The sequence below is a fragment of the Kogia breviceps genome, chromosome 3, assembly GCF_026419965.1.
Source record: "Kogia breviceps isolate mKogBre1 chromosome 3, mKogBre1 haplotype 1, whole genome shotgun sequence".
Taxonomy (NCBI): domain Eukaryota; kingdom Metazoa; phylum Chordata; class Mammalia; order Artiodactyla; family Physeteridae; genus Kogia; species Kogia breviceps.
Window position 1 is genome coordinate 135,259,785 of NC_081312.1, and position 13,361 is coordinate 135,273,145.

General features: G+C 39.4%; 2 protein-coding genes and 4 non-coding genes across 7 annotated transcripts in view; 5 read left to right on the forward strand and 1 right to left on the reverse strand.

Annotated features, from left to right (window-relative positions):
• The window catches only part of ZWILCH (zwilch kinetochore protein), a 38,260-nt gene extending 30,174 nt beyond the window's left edge, over window positions 1-8,086 (reverse strand). For both annotated transcript variants that reach the window (XM_059057726.2, XM_059057727.2), the window contains exons 1-3: window positions 7,976-8,086; window positions 4,780-4,831; window positions 1,492-1,587 (exon numbers count right to left, since the gene is read on the reverse strand). In XM_059057726.2, coding sequence (XP_058913709.1) covers window positions 1,492-1,587; window positions 4,780-4,831; window positions 7,976-8,028 — 201 coding nt within the window. In that variant the 5' untranslated portion in view covers window positions 8,029-8,086. The remainder of the gene's footprint in view (window positions 1-1,491; window positions 1,588-4,779; window positions 4,832-7,975) is intronic.
• Window positions 8,087-8,312: 226 nt separating this feature from the next.
• Window positions 8,313-13,351, forward strand: RPL4 (ribosomal protein L4). Its single transcript, XM_059057784.2, has 10 exons — window positions 8,313-8,576; window positions 9,950-10,121; window positions 10,314-10,420; window positions 10,782-10,920; window positions 11,371-11,495; window positions 11,770-11,899; window positions 12,156-12,312; window positions 12,603-12,686; window positions 12,796-12,916; window positions 13,001-13,351. Exons 1-10 carry the CDS (start codon window positions 8,574-8,576, stop codon window positions 13,259-13,261), a joined length of 1,299 nt encoding a protein of 432 aa, XP_058913767.1. The 5' UTR covers window positions 8,313-8,573; the 3' UTR covers window positions 13,262-13,351.
• On the forward strand, window positions 10,171-10,241 carry LOC131753921 (small nucleolar RNA SNORD18). Its single transcript, XR_009334978.1, has one exon. It is a non-coding gene; the product is annotated as a small nucleolar RNA SNORD18 (small nucleolar RNA).
• On the forward strand, window positions 10,622-10,720 carry LOC131754086 (small nucleolar RNA SNORD16). Its single transcript, XR_009335132.1, has one exon. It is a non-coding gene; the product is annotated as a small nucleolar RNA SNORD16 (small nucleolar RNA).
• On the forward strand, window positions 11,207-11,278 carry LOC131753918 (small nucleolar RNA SNORD18). Its single transcript, XR_009334976.1, has one exon. It is a non-coding gene; the product is annotated as a small nucleolar RNA SNORD18 (small nucleolar RNA).
• On the forward strand, window positions 11,959-12,029 carry LOC131753920 (small nucleolar RNA SNORD18). The gene has a single exon (XR_009334977.1). It is a non-coding gene; the product is annotated as a small nucleolar RNA SNORD18 (small nucleolar RNA).
• Window positions 13,352-13,361: the final 10 nt, after the last annotated feature.

Below are 13,361 nucleotides of genomic sequence, written 5' to 3' on the forward strand. Positions count from 1 at the left end.
ACACCAAGTGGGGAAAGCGGCGGGGGTTGGCGGAGTGGGATGAATTGGGAGATTGGGATTGACATGTATACACTAATATGCATAAAATAGATAACTAATAAGGATAAATAAAATAAAATAAAATAAAAAACCCCACAAAGGTGTAAGGCTGTAATTATAAAGTGATGCAAAAAATAAGAAGTCCCCTCTTGTTACATTTAACAAGCAAAAATTAAAGTAGAAGTTTACGAGTCATAGTTACTTATGCTGTGCTGTTCAAAACAGTAGCCACCCACCAGCCACATGTGGCTTTTGAGCACCTGAAATGTGGCCAGATCAAATTGAGATTTAAGTGTAAAATACATACCATATTTTGAAGATGTAGTATGGAAAAAAGAACTTAAAATCTCATTAATGATTTTTATATGAATTAGGTATTGAAATGATAACATTATATAAATTAGATTAAATAAAAGCATTATTAAACATAGTTTCAGACCCAGCAATCCCACTCCTAGCCATTTACAGTAAAGAAAACTGTGCTCACATAAAATTCTGTATAAAAATGATCATAGTAGCTCTATTAGTGATCGTTGAAGACTGAAAAAAACCCAAATGTCCTTCAAAGGATGAATGGGTAAAGAAACTGTGGTATATCCATACCACAGAATACTACTCAGCAGTTAAAATAAATGAACCATTAATACACGCACAACTTGAATGAATCTCAAAGGCATTATTACACTGAGTGAAAGAAGCCAGACTCAAAAGGTTACACACTTTTGTATGATTCCATTCATGACATTCTTAAGAAGATAAAGCTATAGTGAGGGAGAAGAGGGAATGATTTTTTTTTTGAATTTTACTTTATTTTTTTATACAGCAGGTTCTTATTAGTTATCCATTTTATAGAGGGAATGATTTTAAAGGGATAGCACGAGGGAGTTTTTGGGGTGATGGAACTGTTTTGTGTTCTGATTATGATGGTGATTACCAGATTGTAGACATGTGTTAAAATTCACAAAACTGGGCTTCCCTGGTGGCGCGGTGGTTGAGAGTCCGCCCGCCAATGCAGGGGACACGGGTTCGCGCCCCGGTCCGGGAAGATCCCACATGCCGCGGAGCGGCTGGGCCCGTGAGCCATGGCCGCTGGGCCTGCGCGTCCGGAGCCTGTGCTCCGCAGCGGGAGAGGCCACAGCAGAGAGAGGCCCGCGTACCGAAAAAAAAAAAAAAAAAAAAAAAAAAATTCACAAAACTGAACAACAAAAGAAAAAGTCAATTTTACAGTATGAAAATTATTTACCTTTTTTTTGCAATGAGGCTACCAGAAAATTTTTAATCACGTATGTGGTTCACATTATCTCTCTATTGGACAGCACTGTACTTACTACTAAAAGATATTAGAATCCACTGTCACTAACATGCTGTAAGAAAATGTGTACATTTGAGATTATCCACAAGAAACCAAATTTGGCTGTTAAGAATTAACCACAAAGCCCAAGCACTACTTACCACTTTTTCCACGATGAATACTGTGTCATTTTCATTTAGAATATTTTTCAAAGGGTTTGGTTGGCCTTTGCTGATCAACTGCACTTGAACATCAGCCTATTAAAAACGGATTAAGGTCCAGCAATGTTATAGATACACACATATATATGTACAAATATTTAAACACATAAAGACCAGTTCTATGCAAGTAACTGGAAAAGAGAATTTGAACAAGACATATGTTTTCAAAATATAATTTCATTTATTCTTTGCCCATGTTGTTTTTCATGTTGAGACAATCTAGCTGGGGAATTCTCTGGTGGTCGAGTGGTTAGGACTCTGCATTTTTACTGCCGAGGGAGCGGGTTCAATCCCTGGTCGGAGAACTAAGATCCCTGCAAGCTGTGGCATGGTCAAAAAAAAAAAAAAAAATTCTAGCTCTTATATCTGTTATCTATGTGCTTCAAGGCCCACTTAAAGAGCACCCTGGCCTTGTAAGACCTTTGGATTAGGATCACACTGCCATCCTCTTCCCCTAATCATATTGGATTTACTGTTATGAACCATAATTAGCTCTTTACTAAATATTATCCTTTTTTCTGATTGTACTATGGAATTTAGAACTTTATCAGTTTATAGGAACTGCATATTTCTTCATTCCAATTGCAATAAACATTTATTGTAGAAAAGTTTGAAAACAGGTAGCTAAAAGAGATTTTTTAAAATTCATCTATAATTCTACTAGCCAGAGTAGTCACTACTACTATTAGTCTTTTTGGTGTATATATTGCCTGATCTTTTTCCAGACATATAAATAAATCTATTTAAAGAGAAACATATCAGGACTTCCCTGGTGGTGCAGTGGTCAAGAATCTGCCTGCCAATGTAAGGGACACAGGTTCGATCCCTGGTCGGGGAAGATCCCACAGGCTGCAGAGCACCTAAGCCTGAGAGCCACAACTACTGAGCCTGCATGCCACAACTACTGAAGCCTGTGTGCCTAGAACCTGTGCTCCGCAACAAGAGAAGCCACCACAGTGAGAAGCCCATGCACTGCAACAAACAGTAGCCCACGCTCGCCGCAATTAGAGAAAGCCTGCGCGCAGCAACAAGGACCCAACTCAGCCAAAATAAATAAATAATAAATAAATAAATAAAATAAAATATATCTGTTATTTTGATAACTCAATAAGATTTTGCTTAAAAAATAAACAGAACATTCTAATAGTTTCATATCATGAACTTCTTTCCATGCCATAGAATGTTCTTAGGCTGTCTAGTACCATGGATCTACCATCACATAATTCCATATTATTCAACATTCGTATTTTCAAGTTATATGCTATAACAAACAATTGATAATGGACATCCTTTAAGTACTTTAAGATGAATATCTAAAATCACATTGATAAAAAAATAAAAATAAAAAAAAAAATAATAAAATCACATTGATATTGTCAAATTGCCTTTCAAATAGGTCATACCCACATATTTGCATTCCCATCACTTAGGTCAACACATTATTTTCATTGCTTATTTTTACTTTTACCTTGTTATTGTTTTAATTTTCATTTATTTGATCACTAATGAGAGTGAACAGCCTCTAATATTATTATTATTGACAAATATCTCTCACTCTTTGAACCTATTTCTTAGTTTGGATATTGAAGCATTTAGATACCAAGTTCAGAGAGCACAGGATGCTTTGTTATTCTGATCTACTAAATTCTTGATCAAGTACTGTTGTGGGTAGAATTACATCCCCCCAAAAGATAAGTTGAAGTCCTAACCTCTGGTTCCTCTGAACGTGACCTTATTTGGAAATAGGATCTTTGCAAATGTAATCAAATTAAGATGAAGATTAACTAGGTTGGGGGGGTGGCCCTAAACCCAATGACTGGTATATTTACAAGGCGAGAGAGATTTAGAGACATAGACACACAGGGAGAATGCCATGTGCTGACAAAGGCAGGTGTTTCAACAAGCCAGGAAACACCAAGGATTGTTGGAAACTACCAGAAGCTAGGAGGAGGCAAGGAAGGATCCTTTCATAGAGCCTTCAGCTAGAACACAGCCCTGCTGACACCTTGATTTCAGACTCCTAGTCCCCAGAACTGTGAGAGAATACATTTCTCATGTTTTAAGACAACTAATGTATAGTGCATTGTTACAGCAGCCGTAGGAAACTAATATAGGTACCAACTGGTAATAATTCAGATAGGGAGGGATTAATAATACATTTACTTGGATATATTTGATTTTTGAGCTTGGTTAGTGAGAATTCAGATAGTAAGAGATAACTATACAGTTGGCCATTGAAGAACACAGGTTTCAGCTGTGTGGGTCCACTTATACACAAATTTTTTTCAACAGTAAACGCTATAGTACTATATGACCCACGGTCGGTTGAATCCACAGATGTAGAACCTCGGATATGGAGGAACCACATATAGGGAGAGTCCACTATAAAGTTATACTCAGCTTTTTGACTGTAGAGGGCCAGCACCCTTAACCCCTTTGTTGTTCAAGGGTCAACAGTATTTGTATTTTTCTTTCTGTGGTTACTTATTTGTATCCTTTGCCTATTCTTCTATTATGATTATCTTTTTTCCTTATTGATTTTAAGAGCTTTTTATATGTTTTACACACATGGATATTAGCCCATTTATGACTATTTCTCCTCAGCTCATCTTTTAGAATATAAATTTTAGTTTGCTAATTGTTTTAAGGGATTAAGTTCTATGGGGAGTTTACCTATGGAACACTTGGCATATATTAGATGCTTCAACTTAATAAATTCATGAATGTTTATAGCTTTATTCATAATTATCAAAAACTGGAAACAATCCAAGTGTCCATCAACTGGCGAAACAGTGGAATACTACTCAACAATAAAAAGGAATGAACTACTGATACACACAACAACACAGTTGAATCTCAAATGCATTACATACTCATTGAGAGAAGCCTGACCCCAAAAGCTACAAACTGTATGGTTTTATTTATATGACATTCTGGAAAAGGCAATACAGAAGACAGAAAACAGAGATATAAAACAGATTAGTAGTTGCCAGGGAACAGGGGAAACGGGTGACTATAAAGGGACATGAGGGGATTTTTTGGAGGTGATAACAATGTTCTTGATTATGGGGGTAGTTATATGACTAAATGCATTTGTAAAAATTCATAGAACTGTACTCGAAAAGGGTGAAATTTAGTCTACGTAAATCAACTTCAGTAAACTCAACTTTAAAAACTCAAAATTTTAGGATGATTGAGTTGTTTAAAAACCATATAAAATGTTCATACCTCATAGATAAATGGATCTTTACAGATTCCTTTCTTTTCTTCATCAAATTCCCTGAAATGCAGAACCACATGTGAAAAATAGAGCTATAGTATTCTGTCATTTAAACTCAGGAGTTAGTCATTACTGTCTCCAAGAGAAAAGCAAAATGCAAAGTATTCATGGCAGTCCTAAGGCACAGTTGAGAAGGGAGAAAAAAGCAGAAAAAGAGTATTAGGTTAACAAGGGGAAAAAAAGAGATGTGATAGAGATTAATAGACAGCTGCCCCAAAGTGGATACTACTGCTTCTCAGAGGCAGCAGGAAATTAGGTTGCCTACCTCTACTCTTGTAACTTTTAAAACACAGTACCAATTACTATTAAAGTGTAAGTTACTACATGACTTTTGGGAAGTCAAAATGACTGGATTCTGACCTGCCACTGAATCAGTGGGTAACCATAGAGAAATTATTTAAGGGTCCCAGGCCTTGGATTTCTATTGCTAAATTGGAAGCATCTAACCTCCCTGTTTTCATGAGCTGTCACTAAAAAATTAGTAAATTTGATAATGCTAAAGCATTTCCTTTTAAAAATGTAAGCACAAAACTCTAAGATACTTCATAATTATCATTTTATTCAAGATAGTTGATCCCAAAGCATGTAAACTATTAACCATTAACATACCAAAATGCACATCAGCCTGATCTACACTCTGAAAGAGAAAAGAATCTTTAGAGTCCTAAAGGAACCCAACAGAATGGTTTCAGGATACCATTTATTGTTTGATCCACTCTATAAGTCACTGAAATAAAAACTATGACTCACATTTTGGACAAGATTGTGACTTATTCTTAAAGAAGTTTAACTTCTATGTATGCATAACTCAGGGATGTTATTCAATCAATCGTTCAATAATCATGTCACCAGTATGTGTATTACGGGCAGGCACTCCATGGACAAAAAAGTTGCCTGCCCGCCATAAAACCATCAGCCACGGCAGCCACCCTGGTGCACCCTGAGGGGAATTCAGGATGCAGAAAAACAGGATACTGGCCCTAGACTGTTAAGATGCATATCAAAGGAATAATTTCAATGAGTCCAGACTCTTACATCTTCCCATACATGGAAAAGCACTAAAATCATTAACTTGAGATGTCTGTTCTTGTGATTAGTAGTAAACTTTTGATGTCCAACTACTTTTTTGTTTTGTTTTGCTTTGTTTTTGTTTGTTTATTCCCCCAGCAAAAACTCCTATATATTCTGGCTACTCCCTTACCTCTTTGGAACAGTTCTTCAGAGCTATCTGAGAAGCTGATTCCCAGGCTATTGTCCTCAGTAAGGTTTTCGAATAACATAACTTTTGGGTTTTGGTTTTTTTTTTTTAGTCAACAATTCTTTTTTTTTTTTCACACACACACACTGTATTTTATTTTTACAAGAGATAAATAGACTGATGCCAAGCATTGTAAGTGGATGACCACAACAAAAGCAACAATGATTGCAATTACCAAACACAAAACACACTCATACTATGTCATAATATTTAGTCAACAATTCTTACTAAATGTCCAAAATATAAAACAAATGCATAGTCCCCGGTTCATAGTCTTGACTGCAGTCCAACTAGCAAACAACAATTGCAATACAGGGTGATGAGTCCCAACAGAGGGGAGTGCGGGGTACTGTCGTGGCACAAAGGAAGAGGTTTTGCTAGAGGTATTGAACTGTATGCTGAAAGCCAAGAGGAGCTCACTGCAAGATTTTAAATGAGAAAGATCTCCCTGACCTCCTGATGTGGAGGCTATAAACTGGGAGGCCAGGAAAATAGTTGTGAATAACTTGTAGTACCTTCAAAAAAGTGATGATGGTGAACAAAAGCAGTAGGAACGGAGGGAGAACAAGGGCACCTGGTGACTGACTAGATGGGACAGGGGTGGGTGGCAGTGGAAAAGAGAATCAAGTGACAGTCTTGGACTTGGAACTCTTAACTCATAGACAGAATTCAGGAGAATGTCAGGTTGTGGGGAATACATGAATTCTGTTTCACAGACGTTGAGTTTGAGGTCTCATTTGGAAATTTCCAGTAGGCAGGTGGCTACAAAGGCATTGTGAGGGATACAGGTGGCGTGAAAGATTAACACCTATGAAATAATTAGGAAATGCAAAAGGTCTAAATAAAGTCGTATCAACAAGGGACTGGTTAAATAAACATAAAACAGCCATACAATGAAATATTACATAGCCGTTAAAAACAATGAGAGATGTATAGGCTCTCATACTGAAAGCTATCCAAGACATTGTTTTTTAAAAAGAATGAAAGAAAGAAAAAGCTTTTTCTATAATACTGAAAAACCTGACAAGCATTACCACTTTTGTAAGCAGGAAATAAAAGCAATGAAGAGAAATAATGAAAAAGTATGGCATTTAGAAAAGAAGGGGTTAGATTACAACAGTTATCAAAGTGTGGTGTCAGGTCCGCAGCATCTGTTTCACCTGAAATTGGTTAGGAAGGGAAATTCTTTAGCCCCACCCCAGACCTACTAAATGAGAAACCCTGGAAGGGGGCCCAGCAATCTGTTTTGGCAACCTGCCAGGTGATACTGATTCATGCTCAAATTTGAGAACTACTGGATTAGATTTTTATGTTGGATACAGAACTGGATGGAATTTCCTTCAGTACTAGTATTCACTATACGAATAAAACGAAGTTTTAGAGCACTGTGAAACAAAGGTGCTTTAAAGAGCCGACACACCATCACGTTATCATTATAACTGTTGCTCATATAACTATCTTGAATAGACTATAACAACACGCTTCACGCCAGCCAGGCTTTAAACAGGTGAAGGATATCAACATCTAGTTTTCTCTATCCTGGTAGGTGCCCTTAACATATCACAAGTCGTGTGCATTATCAGAGTGAATAATGTGCCTCTTGGAAAACTTGTCCCCTTCCACCTCGGGTGACAATGTACACATGTTTTCTCCTAAACGAGACTACAAGCAGCAGGGCCTACAGCGCCAACCCCACACTGGAGCAGGTAACCGGCGTCTTCCTAGCTCCCGGGAAAGCGGACTTCGTCTACAACATTAGCGCCGCTGGAAACTGGCAAGGCCCTAAACCCCAAGGCTGTGGAAACAGGCTTGGAGCGGGGATAGAGATACCCCGAGGGAGAACTGCTGTCCTCACAGCCAAGACAAAAGCAGGGGCTACTACTCACTTAAGGAGACGAGCGTAAAACTCCTCAGAAGCTCGGTTGGTTGGCGACCACATCCCGCCCCGGTTTGACTGCAGATCCGAAACCGCCAAACTGAAATGCGCGCCAGACGTTGACTTCCGGGGTTATGACCACCCCCCCGCCGGGACTACTTTTACCCCCCCCACCCCCGCAACAGGTCCCGTTTGTCCCCAAAGTTAAACTTTCGTTTTATAGCACACAGCTGTTTTCCCTTCCCAATAGTTTTCCACTCCCGTAAGAAAAAGTTAAAATAAGTCGTAACTGTTGAGGGGGAGAACACACTCATCTCGCGAGAGTTGGCCTCGCCCCCTTATGGATTACTCCGCGAAAAGGAGTCCCTTGTTTCTACGTGCTCTTTCTGGCTTTGGAAGTCAATAGATACCGTAATTTGACATATATGAAGAAATAATACGCTATTTTTATTTTTGTAGAGTGGTAGAGATATATTTTATGTCCCTGTATTTGTTTTGAGACTGTGGGGACGAGTTGAGGGTTACATACAGAGTGGGAGTGCTAAGCACTTCCTTTTCCTGTGGGAGCCGCCGGGCTGAGCGGAGCGTGGCGTTCTCCTCTCCCCGCCATGGTGAGTGAAATTTCTTTCCGTTGTACCTTCCTCTGCTCTTGGGGCCTAGCAGAAATGGGCTTGGGGGTTCAGGGCATAAAATCTTCATGAGGGGAAGCGAGGAGAAGGAGATGGGGGCCAAAGGGCGTCTGTTTGTGGCTGGGATCTGGGAAGTGAGGCTCTACGGCAGCCATCTTAGGGGCAACATGTGCGAGCCGGCGCAGGGCGCGTTTGGAAGCGACACAGGAGGACCCCCAGATCGTTCTTGGGCGCAGAAGGACCTTTGGAATTCTGGCTTCCCTTGGATCTTGAAAGAATGGGTTCCACTGAAGACTTGGAAATTTGCAGGGCCTAAGACTGAGTCTGGGTGAGAGTCAGTCTGGGGTCTTGTATCTCCGTGCCCGGCTTAGTAAGGAATATTTAACGTCTTTTGAGAGATTTCGTTAAAGAAAAAACTTGTATTTCCACTTCTTTCCTGAATTATTGTGTGTTCATCTTAAGAATTGTCTCTGAAAGCATTCTGGTCCTCTTTAAAATTTAGTTGTTGTGTATGTACTGTATAAATAACGTCTGTGTATGTGCCTTGGGGAGTTGAGTGAACAAAATAGGGAAAAAGCACTATCCTTATGAAGCTTCGATCGTAATTGAGCTGGCCTAAATGCATCGTAATGTTCGATGGTAGTAAGTGCTGTAGACATAGGAATTTGGAAAGGAAGCAGTAATTGGGCTTTATAAACAGTGATCAGAGAAACCTGAAGGAGATGAGGAAGGGTATCTTTAGGTAGGGGACTCTACATCTGAGGCAGGACAGGGATGGCCCTGAGTGTAGGCCTGCGCATCTGGAAGAGAGTATGGGAAGTGAGGTTGAGCAGGTTGTGTAGGTCCTGCTTGGGATGTTTTCCTTTCAGGTGGTAAGTCTTTGGAGAAGATTGAGCAAGAAGTAACAGGGCTGTTGTTTTTACTAGTAATTTTTGGAACCTGTGTTTGGAATGGGATGAAGGGGGCAAGGATGTTTGGAGGAGTGGACATTTGCTGACATTTGGGATGAAAGAGTTTGGATGATGGCATTAAATTGCATTTTCAAACCTTACAGTATGGTTTTGATTATTTGCTTTCTAAGGCCTGATGTAAAAGTTTAATCATAAAGCGTTCTCTTTGAAAATGATGAAAATTCTGTGGCAGAACTTGAGAATCTTAAGTGTCCTTCAAGTATTTATTGATGTTAATAGACCTGATGGTGTGTTGGTAACTTAGCCTTTGTTTTTGCTAAGCGTTATCTACCTCGTCAAACTCTAGTCTCTTCTGGAACTGAACCAGTAGTGCTTTTGTTGGCACGTGAGAAGAGTGCCTCTGACATTGCTTGTCAATATAAATATTTTTTTCCTTTTTCTCAGGCGTGTGCTCGTCCACTGATATCAGTGTACTCTGAAAAGGGGGAGTCATCTGGCAAAAATGTCACTTTGCCTGCTGTGTTCAAGGCTCCCATTCGACCAGATATTGTGAACTTTGTTCACACCAACTTGCGCAAAAACAACAGACAGCCCTATGCTGTCAGTGAATTAGCAGGTATGGATTTAGATCTTTCCTGGGTTGACTTTTTTAAGAGGTACTTAACAGCAGTGATGAAATTTCACTCCGTTGGTCCGTGTTTCTGAAGCACATGATTTTCATGGATGTTCTGATGCTGTTTGCTACCGTGCATGATAGTCAGAATGGTGTGGTTGGGTAGCTAAAACTTGTGTTTCTTCACAATTTCAGGTCATCAAACCAGTGCTGAGTCTTGGGGTACTGGCAGAGCTGTGGCTCGAATTCCCAGGGTTCGAGGTGGCGGCACTCACCGTTCTGGCCAGGGTGCTTTTGGAAATGTATCCTTTGTTTCACCAACTAGACAAGTCAGCTGTGGCATTTAGCAGGCTGGACTTGTTTTTTTCGTGTTAATAGTTGGAAAATAATTTATGCTGAAGATGCTAGTGTCCAGATTAAACATTTCTCTAGACAGATTTGAAATCTGGAAGATTTTTCCGTCATAATTTTTAAAGCCAACAGGTTTGACAGGAGGTTTTGCTTGCAATGATGTCGTAATTTGCGCCTTACTCTGTTCTCAGCGACAGTTGCCTGCTGTCAGTAAGCTGGTTCAGAAGGGTGACGAAAATTCTTACTGAGCAAGACATAACCTGTATTTAATTCCTAAAATTTGAGAAATGTGATTCTTAACTGGGAAAACAGATGTGTCGTGGGGGCCGCATGTTTGCACCAACCAAGACCTGGCGACGTTGGCACCGCAGAGTGAATACAACGCAGAAGCGATATGCCATCTGCTCTGCGTTGGCTGCCTCGGCTTTACCAGCGCTGGTCATGTCTAAAGGTTTGTGACATTTTATATTCTAGGAGTCGTATACAATACCCTTTATCTTCTATACCTGACCCTTTTCATTGGTGTTAATGGTTAATAGCCTGTGTACATTCACTTCATCCTAGAGTGTCTGGCTAAATTTCCGTCTGCTAAATACTAGTTATAATCACTTCAATCTAACAACTCAGTCATCAGTGAATACTATGTAACTGGGGGAACTAGTTCAAATTAAGTGATGTAGTATATTGTTAGATAACTTTTCTAGTTTGTCATGTTGCTTCCTCTTTTTATTTAACTGTCAAAATGATGAGATTCCACTTCATTGGTCCGTGTTTCTGAAACACATGATATTTGTGGAAATTCTGATTTGGCAAATTGTATACACCATTTTTATTTTGTGGGTTCAACTCAGTTTTTCAAAGGGTGCAGGGTAACCAAGTCACTGTTAATTGGCTTTGTCAGGTCATCGTATAGAGGAAGTTCCTGAACTTCCTTTGGTGGTTGAAGATAAAGTTGAAGGCTACAAGAAGACCAAGGAGGCTGTTTTGCTCCTGAAGAAACTTAAGGCTTGGAATGATATCAAAAAGGTAGATTTTGTGGTCTTTCACACAAATTTGTTGCCAGATTTTAAATTTCAAAAGATTACTGAAGGGTACAATATAACTAAACCATAGTGGATGTGAGAGCAAGGACTCTGGAACCATATTACTTGAGTTTGAAACCTGAAATCATTGCTGTGTTAAATTTAGGCAAGTCATTTTTGCCTCTAGTTTGATCATCTGTAAAATGAAGTTTTTTAAACTATGAAGATCTATTGCAGGGATCATATCTCAATCAAAATACCAAACCTCACTTTGTTAGGTCTACGCCTCGCAGCGAATGAGAGCTGGCAAAGGCAAAATGAGAAACCGTCGCCGTATCCAGCGCAGGGGACCCTGCATCATTTATAATGAGGACAATGGTATCATCAAGGCCTTCAGAAACATCCCTGGTAATTCTTGTAGTGCTTACATGTTTTAATTACCCATGCTATGCAAGCTTACTCAGCTTTTATTATGATGAGATTCCACTTTATGGTCTGTGTTTCTGAAACTTCATGATTTTGTGGAACTTCTGATTCTTGGCTGAATGAGTGAGCCATTGATGGTTGAAATTCGTGATTAAAATACTTCTTGGGTGCTATAAAGATGATTTGTGTTTCTTCTGTTGAAATACAGGCTCCCTAATTCTTGTTTTCCCTTTAAAAGGAATTACTCTGCTTAATGTAAGCAAACTGAACATTTTGAAACTTGCTCCTGGTGGGCATGTGGGACGTTTCTGCATTTGGACTGAAAGTGCTTTCCGCAAGCTAGATGAGCTATATGGCACTTGGCGTAAAGCTGCCTCCCTCAAGAGTAACTACAAGTGAGTGCAATTCATATATTGAACATGGTGTTTATGCTGTGGATAGTATTCAGAATTGGTTTGCATATTTTCTAAATAACGGATTGTGTTGCCATTTCCTCCTTGTATACAGATGCAATATGTGGAAATGGTGAGATTCTGAGAAGTGATAATATAGTGGAAATTCTGATTGTATTCTGTCGAGCTTAAACCATTAAAAATAATCTTTTGTTGAGGTTCATGTTCTTTAGTCAGTTACATGAGAAATAGGAGTTGAGCCTCTATAGTCAATGTTTTCTTTTTTCATCCAGCCTCCCCATGCACAAGATGCTCAATACAGACCTTAGCAGAATCTTGAAAAGCCCAGAGATCCAAAGAGCCCTCCGAGCACCACGGTAAAGTTGTGATATTCACTGTAATTCTTGCCAAGCCTCATACTATTGGGTATTTCAGAAATATGGGTAATGTAAATAAACTATAAATATCGTCTCTACCTTTTTATAGCAAGAAGATTCATCGCAGAGTCTTGAAGAAGAATCCACTGAAAAACCTGAGAATCATGTTGAAGCTAAACCCATATGCAAAGACCATGCGCCGGAACACCATTCTTCGCCAGGCCAAGAACGTAAGCAATAATTTGGTTTTTGCTGATATATGTTGAGTTTTTAGAAGGGTTTGATTCTTAGATTTTCTTCCTAATTTGTTGCAGCACAAAATCCGGATGGATAGGGCAGCAGCAGCACTAGAAGCCAAATCAGAGAAGGGGATTCCAGGCAAGAAGCCTGTGGTGGGGAAGAAGGGAAAGGAGGCTGTTTGCGTTAAGAAGCTGAAGAAACCGAAGAAGCCAAAGAAGCCTTTGCTGGGAAAAAAGGCTGCAGTGACCAAGAAACCAGCAGCTGAAAAGAAGCCTGCTAAAAAGAAGCCCACAGAAAAGAAACCCACCACAGAGGAAAAGAAGGCTGCTGCATAAACTTAAATTTGTTTATTCAGTAAAGGTCAGATCATTTTGGACAGCTAATTTTGAATAAAGACCTGATCAAAGAAGCAGTGAGAAACATGACTTGGATGTG

Coding starts and splice junctions, on each gene's coding strand:
- RPL4 (XM_059057784.2), top strand. Junction 10,421..10,781: donor GCCAGGGTGCTTTTGGAAAT/GTATCCTTTGTT, acceptor CTGGGAAAACAG/ATGTGTCGTGGGGGCCGCAT. Junction 12,313..12,602: donor TCCCTCAAGAGTAACTACAA/GTGAGTGCAATT, acceptor TTTTTCATCCAG/CCTCCCCATGCACAAGATGC.